General features: G+C 36.7%; 1 protein-coding gene and 1 long non-coding RNA gene across 2 annotated transcripts; both read left to right on the forward strand.

Annotated features, from left to right (window-relative positions):
* Positions 1–8,165, forward strand: COMMD2 (COMM domain containing 2). The gene is made up of 5 exons (XM_060638926.3): positions 1–135; positions 232–309; positions 992–1,074; positions 1,892–2,065; positions 7,201–8,165. Exons 1-5 carry the CDS (start codon positions 69–71, stop codon positions 7,396–7,398), a joined length of 600 nt encoding a protein of 199 aa, XP_060494909.1. The 5' UTR covers positions 1–68; the 3' UTR covers positions 7,399–8,165.
* On the forward strand, positions 2,076–6,663 carry LOC144612775 (uncharacterized). Its single transcript, XR_013549825.2, has 2 exons — positions 2,076–3,170; positions 3,426–6,663. It is a non-coding gene; the product is annotated as an uncharacterized LOC144612775 (long non-coding RNA).
* Positions 8,166–15,786: the final 7,621 nt, after the last annotated feature.

Here is a 15,786-nt window from a genome sequence, read left to right on the forward strand (position 1 = left end):
GGACGCTGGCCCCGGAAGTGGCGAGGGCGGGGTCAACACTGCCGAGTAAAGTCCTCTGACTTAGGAAGATGCTGCTGGACCTTTCGGAGGAGCATAAAGAGCACCTGGCCTTTCTGCCGCAAGTGGACAGCACGGGTCAGGGGACGCGGCCGCGGAGGGTGGTGTTCTGTGGCCTGGAGAGGGGAACAAGGGGTGTGCCCGGCACTCACGGTCTCCTGGTTTCCCTTGCAGTGGTCGCCGAGTTTGGGCGGATTGCGGTGGAATTCCTGAGGCGAGGCTCGAACCCCAAGATCTACGAAGGCGCCGCCAGTAAGCCTGGGAGAGGCACTTCGCGGGGAAGTGCGGGCCATTCTTGGGCACCCTGGAGAGATAGGGGTTTTTGCAGCTCCAATGGTCTAGTTCTCATTGTGGTAGAATAAAAGCAGAAAGGCTCTTCAGGGCGCAAATCCTGCCCATCCCCTAAGTAGCTTTGAGATTTTTAAAACTTCTATTAAGTCGGTGTTGTCATCCGTAAAATGGACAAATGCCAAAGATACTATGATGCTTAAATGCACCAAAGCGTGTGAAATAGTTGGGTGAGCCATTAATATCATGCAAGTGTTTGGTTATAATTAGTTCAAATATCCGCTTTTGCTGCAGTATTGTTTTTTCCCTGCTGGACAGGGTAGTTTCTGAGATTGTCAGCCCTTGAATTCCACTTATGCCAGACTTGAAGTAGCTGGACATTCAAGAGAAGGACTAAGGACTGTTATGTCTGATGCTAGTCTGTCTCCACGGGTCTGCATTTTGAAAAGAATGTTACACGGCGGCAGATACCCAAAGCATTTGTCCAGCAGTGGAGAATGAACAGGAGTCTATTACTAAGTCATTATTTTTCATCGTAGTGTTTGCAAATATGGAATAATGGATAATATTTATTCCTAAATAAGAATTTGAATACAAGGATAAATATCACACAATAATTTATTTGCTTTTTTTTCTTTTTTCCCAGGAAAACTAAATGTGAGCAGTGACACTGTCCAGCATGGTGTGGAAGGATTAACATACCTCCTCACTGAAAGCTCAAAGCTTATGGTAAGGGCTTCTGTGGAGTGTTTGTATTTCTTCAACCTTAAAAAGCTCCAGTATACTCTGCATCATAGCCCTGGCAGGCACCTGCTTATTTTAGTAATGTTGTTAATGGTTTATAATTGATTTAGTGAAGCCATGCCTAAACAATATGGCTGTAATGTGATCTGCTGGTATGAAAGCCTCTTGCTAGTATAAATTGGAATTCCCTCTAATTCTGCATGTTGTTAAGCCATATACAATAGTGGGTATCCTAGGAAGGGGGAGGAATAAATGATTTTTTTATTTTTATTTTTTATTTGTTTGCATATTAGCAGTATCTGACTTGACGGAGAATAGGAGAGAAACTGGGCATTTAAAAAAAATTTTTTTTAACATTTATTTAAATGTTTTGAGAGACATTTTTTGATTTTTTTGAGAGACAGAGACAGAGCACGAGTGGGGGAGGGGCAGAGAGGGAGACACAGAATCGAAAGCAGGCTCCAGGCTCTGAGCTGTCAGCACAGAGCCCAACATGGGGCTCAAACCCACGAGCTGTGAGATCATGACCTGAGCTGAAGTCAGAGGCCCAACAGACTGAGCCCCCAGGCACCCTGAGAAACTGGGCATTTTAATAATTCTTTTTATGCTTTAATACAAGTATTTTTATGTATCAGAAACTCAGACATCAAAATAGTGGGTAAGAGTTATCTCTATAAAGGATGTTGTTTCTTTTACCAGGCAGAAAAGAATTAGATATCATATTCTTTTGTGTATATCAAATATTTTAGCATTTCTAGACAAACATAAATTTGATGTTCTGTTAAACTTGATTCACTTCCAGATTTCTGAACTGGATTTCCAAGATTCTGTTTTTGTTCTGGGATTCTCTGAAGAATTGAACAAATTATTGCTTCAGCTTTATCTAGACAACAGAAAAGAGATCAGAACTATTCTGAGTGAATTGGCACCAGACCTTCCCACTTACCACAGCCTTGAATGGAGACTAGATGTACAGGTATGGTTTCCCCGCCCCCACCTGACAAACTATAAGATTAATTTTGGTTCTATGTCCTCAGGCTTATTGTATTCTTTACCACCTTAACTGAACTTTGGTTTGAAACTTTATTTTTTTAATGTTTATTCTGAGACCATTTTACAAATAGTTCATTTTCTGATATGCTTAATGTGTTTACATCAGTTTCACTTGCAAAGTTTGTAACAAATAGGTTCTTTTGGTAAGGAGATGGTCATGCAAATTTTTAAAGCAGTATTTGATTTTTAAAAACTTTTATGCCTAAGCAAAACATACATGGATTAAAGTGCATACGTCATTGTATAGCTCAGTGAATTATCACATGGTAAAAACACCCATAAAACCAAGACTTGCCCATGACAGACACCCCAAAAGCATCCTCTTTGCTTCTTACCAATTCTCCTTCTTTCCTTTCCAAAGGTTAACGAGCACCCTGACTTCAAATACATACTTTTACTTGTTCTTTAACTTTCTATATATGAAATGATTCAGTAAATATTCTTTTGTGTCTGGCTGCTTTTACACATTACGTTTGTAAGATTCAGTCATTTGCAAAGCCACATTGATAACCGAAAGGGAGTTCTCAGACTCTTGTATGTAGCCCTTTATCAAGCAGTGACAGCTAATAGATGTTTATTGAATGTCATCATTTGCTGATTAGAGCTGTGCCAAATGCATTGGTACACAAAAGAAGTATGAGACATTTTCTCAATTGGAAAAGATGTTATATACTCAGGGATATTAGGTGTTCTCAAAATAACTAGTAATTACAGATAGTTATAAGTTACTGGAGGGGGGGAATATAGTTGTATACATAAAGTTACAGCTATGTACTGTACTTCACAAACATGGCTTAGGTCGTTCAGTAGATGCTTGCAGAATCCAGGAAAGCTTAAACAAAAGGAGGTAAAATTTCAGAAGGGTCAATAAATAGAGAAAACCAGGGTTAATGTTCTTGGAAGAGGAGGCAGCATAAGCATAAGGGAATGAGCTTTGAATAGGTTGCACACTAGTTCCCAAACTTGACTGCATATTGGAAAGGCCTGGATAGTCTTAAAATATTTTTGTGGGGCGCCTGGGTGGCTTGGTCGGTTGGGCGTCCGACTTCGGCTCAGGTCATGATCTCACAGTCCATGAGTTCGAGCCCCGCGTCAGGCTCTGTGCTGACAGCTCAGAGCCTGGAGCCTGTTTCAGATTCTGTGTCTCCCTCTGTCTCTGACCCTCCCCCGTTCATGCTCTGTCTCTCTCTGTCTCAAAAATAAATAAATGTTAAAAAAAAAAAAAAAAAAAAATTATTAAAAAAAAAAAAAAAAAAAAATTTCGTATCTATGTTCTGCCCCAGAGATTCTGCTTTATTGTTATGGGGTTTGGTCCGAGCATCAGAATTTTTTAGAGTTCCACTTGTTACCCAGGTAATTCTAATTTGCAGTAAAGTTTGTAAATTACTGTTATAGTGGATTCTTCCTGATTTGAATGGTGGTAAGATGGTCCAAACAGGATACAGAAATTCAGTTAGAGGGTTTAGCAGTTATAATCCAGTGTAATGAGTGCTTGAATAGGTATAAACACAGGGTATGGTATAAACCAGATTGTAGGCTCTATGAGGGCAGGTACTGTGTCTTGTTCAGTACTGTGTCCCCAGCACAATGCCTGGTACATAATAGGCATTCAGTGCTGAATATAAAAAAAGGTGGGGGAGGGTAAGTAGCTTCTTAAATTATTTATCAAATATTTCTTGTACAGTTATCATGTGTTAGGTATTGTGGATTTAAAGAATCAGACACAGTTCGTGCTCTTGGGAGACATCATAAGCAGCAAATCCTGTGGGGCTATGGGAAGGAGGAGATCACTGTGGCCAAGCTTCTATGTTTAGGTCCTTTCATAATAACCAGGTGGAGGAGATGTGAGATGGTCATGTTTATGAGATTCAGTAGTAATTTATCTTGTAAATCTTTAGCTCTCTCTTGGGTGTGGGTAATTTCTGACTTTTGGGTTCTGGTAGCCCATAGAAGTTATTTTTTTGGCTTTATTGATTTGCATTGAGTTTTTCCATTATGAAGACATTTTTAGAAATTAGAAACAAGCAATTGAATTTTCTAAAACTTGGGAGAGCTCATTTACCCAGTGCAATGGGTTTGAATAGTGTGTTACTGCAAGAACTAATATAGTTTAAAGTTGAGTGTATACTGAATGAATATTGCTTCATGTGGTAAAATGCGTTTAAGGGGTAAAAAAGCTACTTAGAGAACTAATTGATTTTCTGAGCTCATTAGTCAAAATTATTACAAGGGATTTTAATTGGAGTAGATTCTTCTTTATAGGAGGAAGACTTGTCAGATGAAGATCAGCTGAATTGCTAGGAAACTAGTGACAAGTTACAGGATGTTTCATTTTTGAGTAACTGATTTGTCTCATGGACACTGGTAGTGAATGGACAATTACCATCTAATTGTGCAGTTGCTTATGAGAAATACATTAATCATCATAGTTCAGTTTCTAGTAGAAACATTTCCCTTCATAAATTGCCAGCACAATTAATGCACTTAATAACATAAGTAAATTGAATGCATCTGAGATTGGTGAGGGACGATTTACCTTTAGGACTGATCCATTTAAATTGCTTTTGTTATTTTTACAAAGAGAAGGACAGAACATAAGTCCTAATCAGGAACCTTGTGGGCTACTGTTCTTTATCCTGTAGTACTGTCCTTGAAATTCATTTCTGAGAAAAAAATTAGGTCTAAATATGTCTTACTAGGTGTTTGTTAGGGATGTTGTATAACCTTCACCTGGAAATTTTAAAGAATGATATAGATGCTTATTTGTAAAGGATATTAATTTAGATATTATGTTGTGTAAAAGTTTGAGGATAGATTGAGTCTTTGGATGAAAAATTTATGGTTTATACACCTAGATACATTTGGTCCCTGTCTATCAATGCAGATATAGAGGAAAAAGAAGTATAAACAATGTGTAAGTGAATCAATAAGTAGTATTTTCAGTCATCATATTTATAGTTTACCTATCTTTCATATCTATAATTTTCTGTACTGGAGAAATGATCTTAAAGAGACACTTTAACTTATAAGTATCTGTATTATTTTGGGGACTGGCTCACTCAAGGGGATTGACCTGTTGTTTCCAAATTATTTTTAGACATTAAATTTCAGTATCGTGGGTTCTTTTGGAAGCCAGATCACCTAGAATTAATTGGAAGAAGTTATTAGTCAGAATATTCTGTGTTGTGGTATAAATTAATCCTGAAATCTCAGGGTTAGATTTTTGCTCACTCGAAAGTCTCTTCAGTTGGGCTTCTTGTCCTTTTGACGTGACTCCAATAATTTTAGGTAACAATCTTGCTTTCCTGTATAGCAAGATGTTTCAGGCTCAATCTTGCACAGTTGTTATCCCAGACCTCTAATCAGTTACTCCTTTAAGGAGCTCCTGGCTCCTTTTAAGGAAGAATGGTCTTTAGAGAACAGTTGGTGCTAGAGCTAAATGCCTTCGCTTTCAAGTTAGCCATTGTTTCTAGTAGTTTTCTTTTTTTTCTTTTAAAAATATGTCAATAGTACATTTAAAAAAAAATTCAGAATATATCATACAAATAAAGATTATAGATACTCAGTTTAAAGAATAATAGTAAAACAAGTACCCATTGCCAAGCTTAAGAAATACACTGAGGGGTACCTGAGTGGCTCAGTTGGTTAAACATCTGACTTAAGCTCAGGTCATGATCTCGATGTTCATGAGTTCGAGCCCTGCGTCAGGCTCTTTGCTGACAGCCCAGAGCCTGGAGCCTGCTTCAGATTCTGTCTCCCTCTCTCACTGCCCCTCCCCCACTCGCACTCTGTGTCTCTCTTTCTCAAAAATAAAGAATTTAAATTTTTTTTTTTAAAGAAATACAATGAAACCATCTGTGACCTACCACAGTTACAACCCCTCACACTTCCCTGAGGTAACCATTTTCCTGAATTTGATGTTAATCCTTTCTTTATAGTTTTTGGGTTTTTTTCCCCATTTGGCCAGTGAGTACTTTATCTTTTTTTAATTTTTTTAAATTTACATCCAAATTAGTTAGCATATGGTGCAACAATTAGTTTAACACATTTTTTCATTAAACTTTAGTTTTTATGTATTCTTCTGCAACTTGCTTTTCTGATTGAACATTTTCTTTTTAGAATTATCCATGACAATTTATATTGCTGTAGTTTGTTCTTTTTATTGACATTTAGTAAGCATTTTATTTTTAGGAATATTCTCAATACACCCATTCTGTTGTTAAAGAGTATTTGAAATGTTCCTAATTTTTGACTCTTGGAAACAAATACTATTGTGAATATACGTATGTATGTAAGAACTCAAGGTATATACCTAGGAGTGTAATTGATGGTACTATTATATTGTTTTCCAAAGTTATTCTCTTACCACTCTGACCAGCAGTGGATGAGAGTTCCCATTCCTATCACTTGCAGTGCCCCACATGGGCAGGTTTTTAATTCTCGCCAGTCTGATATGTGTAAAATAATATGTTATGTTTTTATTGCCATTTTCCTAATTACTAATAAAAAGTTGAACATGTTTTCCTATGTTTATCTATTTGTGTTACTTCTTTTGTGAATTGCTTACTTAGGTCTTCTGCACATTTTTCTTGGTCTTATGGGGTTTGTTGTTGTTTTTAATCAGAACATTCTGATTAAATTTCATGCATCCTGAATACTGATCTTTTGTTGGGGGAGGGGGTTCTATGCATCATAAAATATCTTATCAGTTTGTGGATTGTTTTTCCACCATCTTTAGGTATTCTTGAAAGAAAGTGTTAATAATTTAAATGTATTTCAGCTTATCGGTTTTTTTCTTTGTGGTTTGTGCCTTTTATATCATGTTTAAGAAATTTTATATAATTTAAATTTATATCATGTTTAAGAAATCCTTCTGCCGGGCAAGGTTGCATATACATTGTCATGCCTTTTTTCTTTCCAAAGGTTTTAAAGTTCATTTTTCATTTTGAAGTCTATGATTTATATGAAATTTGACTTTTGTATATGATATAAGGTAATTATAAATATTATATGTTCAGCATGGTAATTAGTTATTCTCTTACTCCATTTAAAATGAAGCTTGCAAGCAGAAGCCTCAGGCAACAGATAAAACCATCAGTGACTATAAAGCTACACCTTAATCAGAATGGAGATCACAACACCAAAGTTCTGCAGACAGACCCAGCCACTCTGCTCCATTTGGTTCAGCAATTGGAACAAGCATTGGAGGAGATGAAAACAAACCACTGTAGGAGAGTTGTGCGCAATATCAAGTAGTTCCAGTTTTCAGGACTGGAATCACTGAATCACTCACATATTGATAATGCGACAGTTACTTTTTAAATTTTTTATTAATTACAGTGATAAATACATATAGTTCCCATGAAATTTCTTTTTCTATGACAAGATATTGAGGTCATGATCAAAAGCTAAAGTTAAGGGGTGCCTGGGTGGCTCAGTTGGTTAAGCGTCTGACTCTTGATTTGGGCTCAGGTCATGATCTCACAGTTCATGTGATCAAGCCCTGCATTGGGCTCTGCGCTATTAGCGTGGAGATTTTCTCTCCCTTTCTCTCTGGCCTTCCCCTGCTCGCACTCTGTCTCTCTCTCAAAATAAATAAATAAACATTAAAAAAAAAACGCTAAAGTAAAGTTCCTTTCCTGGTGCTAAATGTGGTCTGTTTCTTGACTAATTAAGATGTATTTTATATGTTAAAAGTGTATGTATAATTGAATCAACTGGAAGTGAATCTGTCCTATTCATAGCTTTGGTGTATATGAATGTCTTTTATTCGTACTTCTTTTGATTGCTTAACCTTACTGTTCTTTATTGACCAAAATTTGAAAATAAAATTCACAATGTGATATTACTGCTATTCAGAATATTTTTAGACAGTTCATTGTTTTTGACTTTTAAAAGCACCCACAATGTTAGTAGCTATGGAATAGTTGGAAGTAGATATGAATTTTTTTAAATGCTACATTGTTTAGGGGGTTCATGCATTTTTCCTGATTAGTAAAGGTAATAAATACTATGTTGCTTAAGTTTGAGTTGTCATGGCTAACTTGCTTAAATAGTACTCAAATTTGTGTGATCATATATTACATTTTATCAAGGACCACTTTTTTTCCTTAGTACGCAAAGCATCTAAGAGACACGCTGTCATTTACGTTTATACACAGTGAATGTAAGAGTAATATAATCACTTATTAATTATCTAAATATAAATTACAGTGACTTTTGTCATTTTTTTTTGGATGCAGTATATAAAAAGGGCAGGAGTCCATGTTTACTACATGTAAATATCCCTTCTTCTTTACAAACTTGATTTGTTTGTTTTTTAGTAACTATAAACTGTCAGCTTGAAAAACTCAGATACTGATGTGTCGGATTAGCCTGATAGAGTACAGGGACACAGGGAGACTTAGGGAGTAGCAGACTTAAGGAGAAAAAAAAAACACAAGGGTGGAAATGGGGGTTCAGTCTTAAATGTATATATATCTTATTCTGAGAGCCTCATCCCCATGGAGCAATCCAGGAACACCTTTAGAGCCATCAGACTCAAAGCTGCAATCTGGGTTCTATCAATGCCTTGCATCCTAAGAATTAGAGATTTTCGGGTCAGAGTGACATTGTGTTTCTTCTCTTAAGAGAGAGTCGGTAAAAATGAACTATTGGGACCTCATCAAAATAAAAAGCTTCTACACAGTGAAGGAAACAGCAAAACAGCAAAACTAAAAGGCAACCGACAGAATGGGAGAAGATAGTTGCAAACGACATATCAGATAAAGGGTTAGCATACAAAATCTATAAAGAACTTATCAAACTCAACACCCAAAAAACAAATAATACAGTGAAGAAACTGGCAGAAGAGATGAATAGACACTTCTCCAAAGAAGACATCCAGATGGCCAACCGACACATGAAAAAATGCTCCACATCACTCATCATCAGGAAAATACAAATCAAAAGCACAATGAGATACCACCTCACACCTGTCAGAATGGCTAACATTAACAACTCAGGCAACCATGTATGTTAGCAAGGATGTGGAGACAGAGGATCTCTTTTGCCCTGCTGGTGGGAATGAAAACTGGGGCAGCCACTCTGGAAAACAGTATGGAGCTTCCTCAAAAAATTAAAACTAGAACTACCCTACGACCCAGCAATTGCACTACTGGGTATTTATCCGCAGGATACAAGTGTGCTGTTTCGAAGGGACACATGCACCCCCATGTTTAGAGCAGCACTATCAACAATAGCCAAAGTATAAGAAGAGCCCAAATGTCCATCAATGGATGAATGGATAAAGAAGATGTGGGGGGTATATATATATATATATACACCGCGTATATATACAACAGAGTATTACTTGGCAATCAAAAAAAATTAAATCTTGCCATTTGCAATAACGTGGATGGAACTAGAGGGTGTTATGCTAAGCGAAATTAGAAAGCTATCATATGACTTCATTCATATGAGGACTTTAACATACAAAACAGATGAACATAAGGGAAGGGAAGCAAAAATAATAAAAGGGAGGGGGACAAAAATATAAGAGACTCTTAAATACGGAGAACAAACAGAGTTACTGAAGGGGCTGTGGGAGGGGGTATGGACTAAATGGGTAAGGGGCATTTAGGAATCTACTCCTAAAATCATTGTTGCACTATATGCTAACTAACTTGCATGTAAATTTAAAAAAATAAATAAAAATTAAAAAAAAAAAAAGAGTCTGGGGGTGCCTGGGTGGCTTGGTTGTTAAGCATCTGACCTCGGCTCAGGTCATGATCTCATGGTTCAGGAGTTCGAGTCCCACATCGAGTGAGCTTGAACACCCCCTTCGGGTGAGCCCTGCTTCTCTTTCTCTCTCTCTCTCTTTCTCTGCCCCTTGCTCACTTGCACCCTCTCTCTCTCTCTCTAAAAAAAGAGAGAGAGAGAGAATCTAGTAGGGAACAGAGACCAGTGGAAGAAAAGCACAATTTTAATTGCTACCCATTTAATTGTCACAAGTATATGTTCTGCAGTGGCAAAATAACTAATATTAGATATTAATAAACTATAATCAAATAATTTTTAATAATCATGATAACTTGGTTAATGAAGCTTTCATGTTAACAACCTCACAAACTAAAAAAACACTTTATATATTACATGAAGTGATAGTAGGATGTCATCAGGTTTAAAAGCAACATGCCTGCCAACATTCTGTGAGGCTTCTTATTTATCTACATTTGGTAGAAGATAAGCAGGTCTGACCCCAGCCAAGATTGAAATAATAGCACTGTGTCCCTTCAAGGCAACCTTTCTTCTATATACACTGATCTAACCCCAGTCAAAACAAGAAAGCAGGTACTAGTCTTTTGTTATTTGTGTCAAGCTCCCCTGGCCTCCTTTCTCCGAACCTTATTCTTTCTGATGTTCTGCCTTCTTTACCCTTTTGGGCCAGAATGAATTGGGAGCAGTCTCCTAACTCTTTGAACGTGAGGCTCACTTTTAGTACAGGGCACTGAATAAGCCTATTTCTTTTCTTGTTTAAACATTCCACATCCTTAGGAACTCCCTTGCCCTGTTTTATGGCACATTGGATTTTTTTTTTTTTTTTTTTTTTTGTAGCTAATATATGAACATATTTTCTGCTGATGTAATCACTGTTCTGTGCTCCTGTATGAGCAGGTATCATGACTCTGGGTAATGTGCCTTTCTGTCTTTATCTCAATTTTTAGTAAGTCATTTTGGATTATAAGTATGTTGATTTTTCAGGATTGCTGTATCGCTCATGTCTCAAAACCAGAATAGTAACATATGTCAGAACAGAGATGTTGAGTAGGGAATGACCAATATATATATATCTATATATATCCATATATAGATATCTATATATAGATATATATCTATATATATCCATATATATAGATATCTATATATGGATATATATAGATATATATCTATAGATATATATATATATCCGGATATATATAGATATATCCATATATCTATATATATCCGGATATATATATATATCTATAGATATATATATATGGATATATATATATATATCCATATATATATATCACAAATTCTATATATACTTCACCCATTGGAAGTCTTTTTTGTGTTTCACAAGATTTCAGTGAGCTTTTTTTGTTATTGATGTTACCAAGCTTAAGCAAATTTAAAGCAGCAAATTGGAAAGGTGGTGGGGATGCCATAAAAACAAAATATACCTTTGAAAACAGAATCTGTTGCTAAGGAAAGTATGAAAAATCATTAACAGTGTGTGAAGGATGTATGTGTGGAAGGATGTATGAGTCCTTAAAATTATAACACTGTGAGGCCTTTTAGGGTATAATCTTTGGAGAAAGTTAAGAGGTTAGTCTTTGGAACTGGACAAAAAGGGTATAAATTTAGCATAATAAGATACAGCATAGTAACAGGGTTTAGAAAATAGTCGTGTAGACTGAGGATCTCATTATTTTATAGCCTTGAATTATGTTCTGTACGCTTCCTAGTGGTTTCTAGGCGGTAAGATTATAGCTGTTTCTTTTCCTTCTTAATTTCTGTAAGTTTGAATGACTCATTCAAAAAAAACAACTTTGGAATCTGAAGGGAGGAATAAAGATCATGGAATTTAAATACAATTTTAGTAATATTTTCATTCAAAATTTTAATTCTTGGAATGTTATACACATAGCTCTCCAGAAAACTGAGCTATTCAAAACTACTCAGCCCCCAAAGGACTCAGGCTGAGAGTTGTACATATAGGGTTGGTCCTGACTCCCTTTTTTCTTTTTTTCCTTCATACTAGCGGGAAAAAAAATGAGACTCTCAAAACATTATTTAAGCCAATTCTTTTTCTACATAATATTACATCTAAATGAAGAATTACCTGTGTTCCTCTTTTTCTGCATAATATTACATCTAAATGGAAAATTATCTGTATAGTTTTTAATCTCCAAAGGAAAACAAATAATACTTTGTAGTGTTTCACAGCCCTTATGGTCAAGAAGTTCTGCCAACTGCTATATTAAAGTGTTCCTGCTCTACTATATCACTCTTCTCTGTATTTATTTTAATTTTATTTTTTAACATTTATTTTTGAAGAACAGAGAGTGCGGGGGAGGGGGGGGAGGGTAGAAAGGGAGACACAGAATCCAAAGCAGATTCCAGGCTCTGAGCTGTCAGCATAGATCCAGACGTGGGGCTCAAACCCACGAACTGTGAGATCATGGCCTGAGCTGAAGTCAGACGCTTAACCAACTGAGCCACCCAGGCTATTTTTTAAATACATATATATTTAAATGTATGTATTAAGTCCCTCCTTAACTTATCCTTCCACAGTTTACATAATCATAGGCTACTGTCCTCTCTTTACCTTTCTTTTATAAGTGATAGAAAATATTTTCATGAAAAGAGTATCATACTACATTGCTTCTAATTTAAATATATTTACTTAAAAAAAAATTTTTTTTTAACGTTTATTTATTTTTGAGACAGAGACAGAGCATGAACGGAGGAGGGTCAGAGAGAGGGAGACACAGAATCTGAAACAGGCTCCAGGCTCTGAGCTGTCAGCACAGAGCCCGACGCAGGGCTTGAACTCACGGACCGCGAGATCATGACCTGAGCCGAAGTCGGCCGCTTAACCGACTGAGCCACCCAGACGCCCCTATATTTACTTTTTTTTTTTTAATTTTTTTTTCAACGTTTTTTATTTATTTTTGGGACAGAGAGAGACAGAGCATGAACGGGGGAGGGGCAGAGAGAGGGAGACACAGAATCGGAAACAGGCTCCAGGCTCCGAGCCATCAGCCCAGAGCCTGATGCGGGGCTCGAACCCACGGACCGTGAGATCATGACCTGAGCCGAAGTCGGCCGCTCAACCGACTGAGCCACCCAGGCGCCCCGAGTTTTACAAACTTTGAAAGTGATGTTTTAATTATAAAAGCAGAATAAGCCCATTATTTCTCTACTTTGCAAAAAATGTATACGATGGATGTAAGAAAACAATGATCTACCTTATGGCATTAAAATACATATTTAATGGTTCGATCAATGAATAGCAATGGCTCTTTTTCCCATGTTTGCATAGCTCCACCCCTCTCTGCCCAGGAACTCAAATGACTTAATTATGGTTGATAGGCACGAATCTGTAAGATTCTACTTACCATATGGGGAAATATAGGGAAAGTAATTTTATCTTCTTAGTAGGCTTTAAGTAAAAGGGAGCATCAGGAATACAAATAGCTACATCAGAGCCCTCTGAAATTTGGCTACTACTTAAGTCATTGTCATTTTAAACTGAAGCCACTTTTTGTAAGATAATTTTTTTTTTTTATAATTATAGCGTAAACTATGTTTGTTATCATAGGAAATATTACTAATTATGTAGCTGTCAGAGTGGGAGGCCATGCTCTTTTCTTGTTCTTGAGACTAAATTGACACTTTTTATTTGGAAAGACCATGATTTTCATTTTCCTGTCTTACAGTTACCATATTTTCTCTCTTTTTTTTTAATTTTTTCTTTTTAATGTTCATTTGTTATTGAGAGACAGAGCATGAGCATGGGAGGAGCAGAGAGAGGGGACACAGAATCTGAAACAGGCTCTAGGCTCTGAACTGTCAGCACAGAGCCCGATGCAGGGCTTGAACTCACAAACCATGAGATCATTACCTGAGCCAAAGCTGGACACTTAACCGACTGAGCCACCTAGGCGCGCCAAAGTTACCACATTTTCTCTTGCAGAACAATCTGCCCAACAACCAGCTAAAAAGAGGCAACACAAAAGGGATGTTTGCCCTTTCTCACAAACCATCTGAGGCATTTTACCTGTTTTATTCTTAATTTTTCTTACTCTTTATTCTTATATTCAGCTATAATCCAGTCATTTATATTTGTCATTGTGTTGATAGAGAAAACAAAGCAAATTTTAAAACCTTTTCTAGCTCATTCTTACAATGTTACCGATTCAGTTTTGTTAAATATTTAAGTGCTTTGAGTGACCCATGTTGTGTGTCAAACAAAGGATAAAGTCCTAATCTCCGTTTAGAATGCTCTCAGGCCCATTCTGTCCTTGAAGTAGTTTAATCCATAAACTTATAGATTCAGAAAGGAATTTCCTAAAGAGGCTGTTCTGAAGAAGGGAAGTTCCTATGGGCTTCTGTCTGTTAGAATTCCTTTTCCTTGAAATTCCACCATTTTCTGAAAGGTAAAACTCTAATGTGATTCAATAGCTAGAGCTGTAGAAGTGTGCAGAGGAAAGGATAGATCACTATGGAATATTGTGGAATACTTGGACCTGGTTAAGATGGCAGAAATTATCCTTACTTCCTTCCCATTAAATTGGGGTTCCTTGAGGTAACCAGAGGTGCGATGGGAAAAGCAAATTTAATTCTTGTTTTACCTGCATGCCAATGTTGTGATTGTCATAAATCCAATGAGAAGTGGATGCCTGTGGTTTGGAAGGAATGTGCTTAGTTCACAGTACGAAAAGGCTTCTTAGTTAACTCAAAGACTAAAAACACACGGATTAAAATTCAAAGAATGAGGAAAAGAAAATCCAGGGAGGTCTTTTGAGTTTCACTGGGGCAAGTATAGATGGGTGGGATATGATTTCCTGGCATGGTCTACAAACCATATGCTTTTATTGCAAATAAATAGGAAGGTCTTACAAAGCTCAAGTGAGTTTAAATGCTACAACATCATAAAGTTGCTTGATTTGCAGCTAAGACTGTTGCACAATTCATAGAGCAAAAGAACGAAGAAAGACTGCTGGCAATATTTTTAGTACCCACCCTCCCAAAAAAGAGCACGTCACCATATACTTTCCTAAAAGGGGGAAATGATATGAGCAGTGTAATTAAAATCTTTAATATTTAGACTCTTAAGGATGTAATTACTGGGTATTCTTTTCTATGCTTTTTTTCTTCTACTCTTTGTCTTTTCCCAGATACAAATACCAAGTTACATGCCTTTCTTAGGCTCTTACAAACAATTTCTTTTCACGCTAAATCTCATGAAGCCTCCTCTGTTCCTTAAAAAGAAAAAATTTTTTTGTAGAAATAATTCACATAAAGTTCACCCTTTCAAAGTGTACAATCTGGTGGTTTTTAGTATGTCCACAGAGTTGAACAACCATCCCTACTATCTGATTACAGCACTTTTTCATCACTCCAAAAAGATACACATATCCATCAGCTGTCACTTTCCATTCCTCCTCCGTCCAGCCCCTGGCAACCGCTAATTTATGTTCTATGGATTTGCCTCTTCTGGACTTTTTATATAAGTAGAATTATATCGTATGTGGTTTTCTATGTCTGGCTTCCTAGCATTATGTTTTCAAGGTTCATGTCATAGCATGCATCAGGACTTCATCCTTTTAATGGGTGGATAATATTCCACTGTGTAGATATTTTCTTGGTTTTTACAGTATTTGAGTCTTATTCTTGGTCTTACTATGGAATTAATCTGTTGCATTTTATTTTATAGTGTTTGTAGGAGAAACTCTGATAGATTTAGTCATGTATTTTCTACCATGATGGTTTCCTATCGTTTTCTTCCCAGATACAAGTTAGAAAAGTCAGGGAACAGTTTCTTCCCAGTCAGTTACTAGTAGAGTTATTCTCCAGTGATCAGAGGTTTTAGTTTTAGTCTTATTCAAAGTT

This window comes from Panthera onca, chromosome C2 (genome assembly GCF_046562875.1).
Source record: "Panthera onca isolate mPanOnc1 chromosome C2, mPanOnc1 haplotype 2, whole genome shotgun sequence".
In the NCBI taxonomy this organism is placed as follows: Eukaryota; Metazoa; Chordata; class Mammalia; order Carnivora; family Felidae; genus Panthera; species Panthera onca.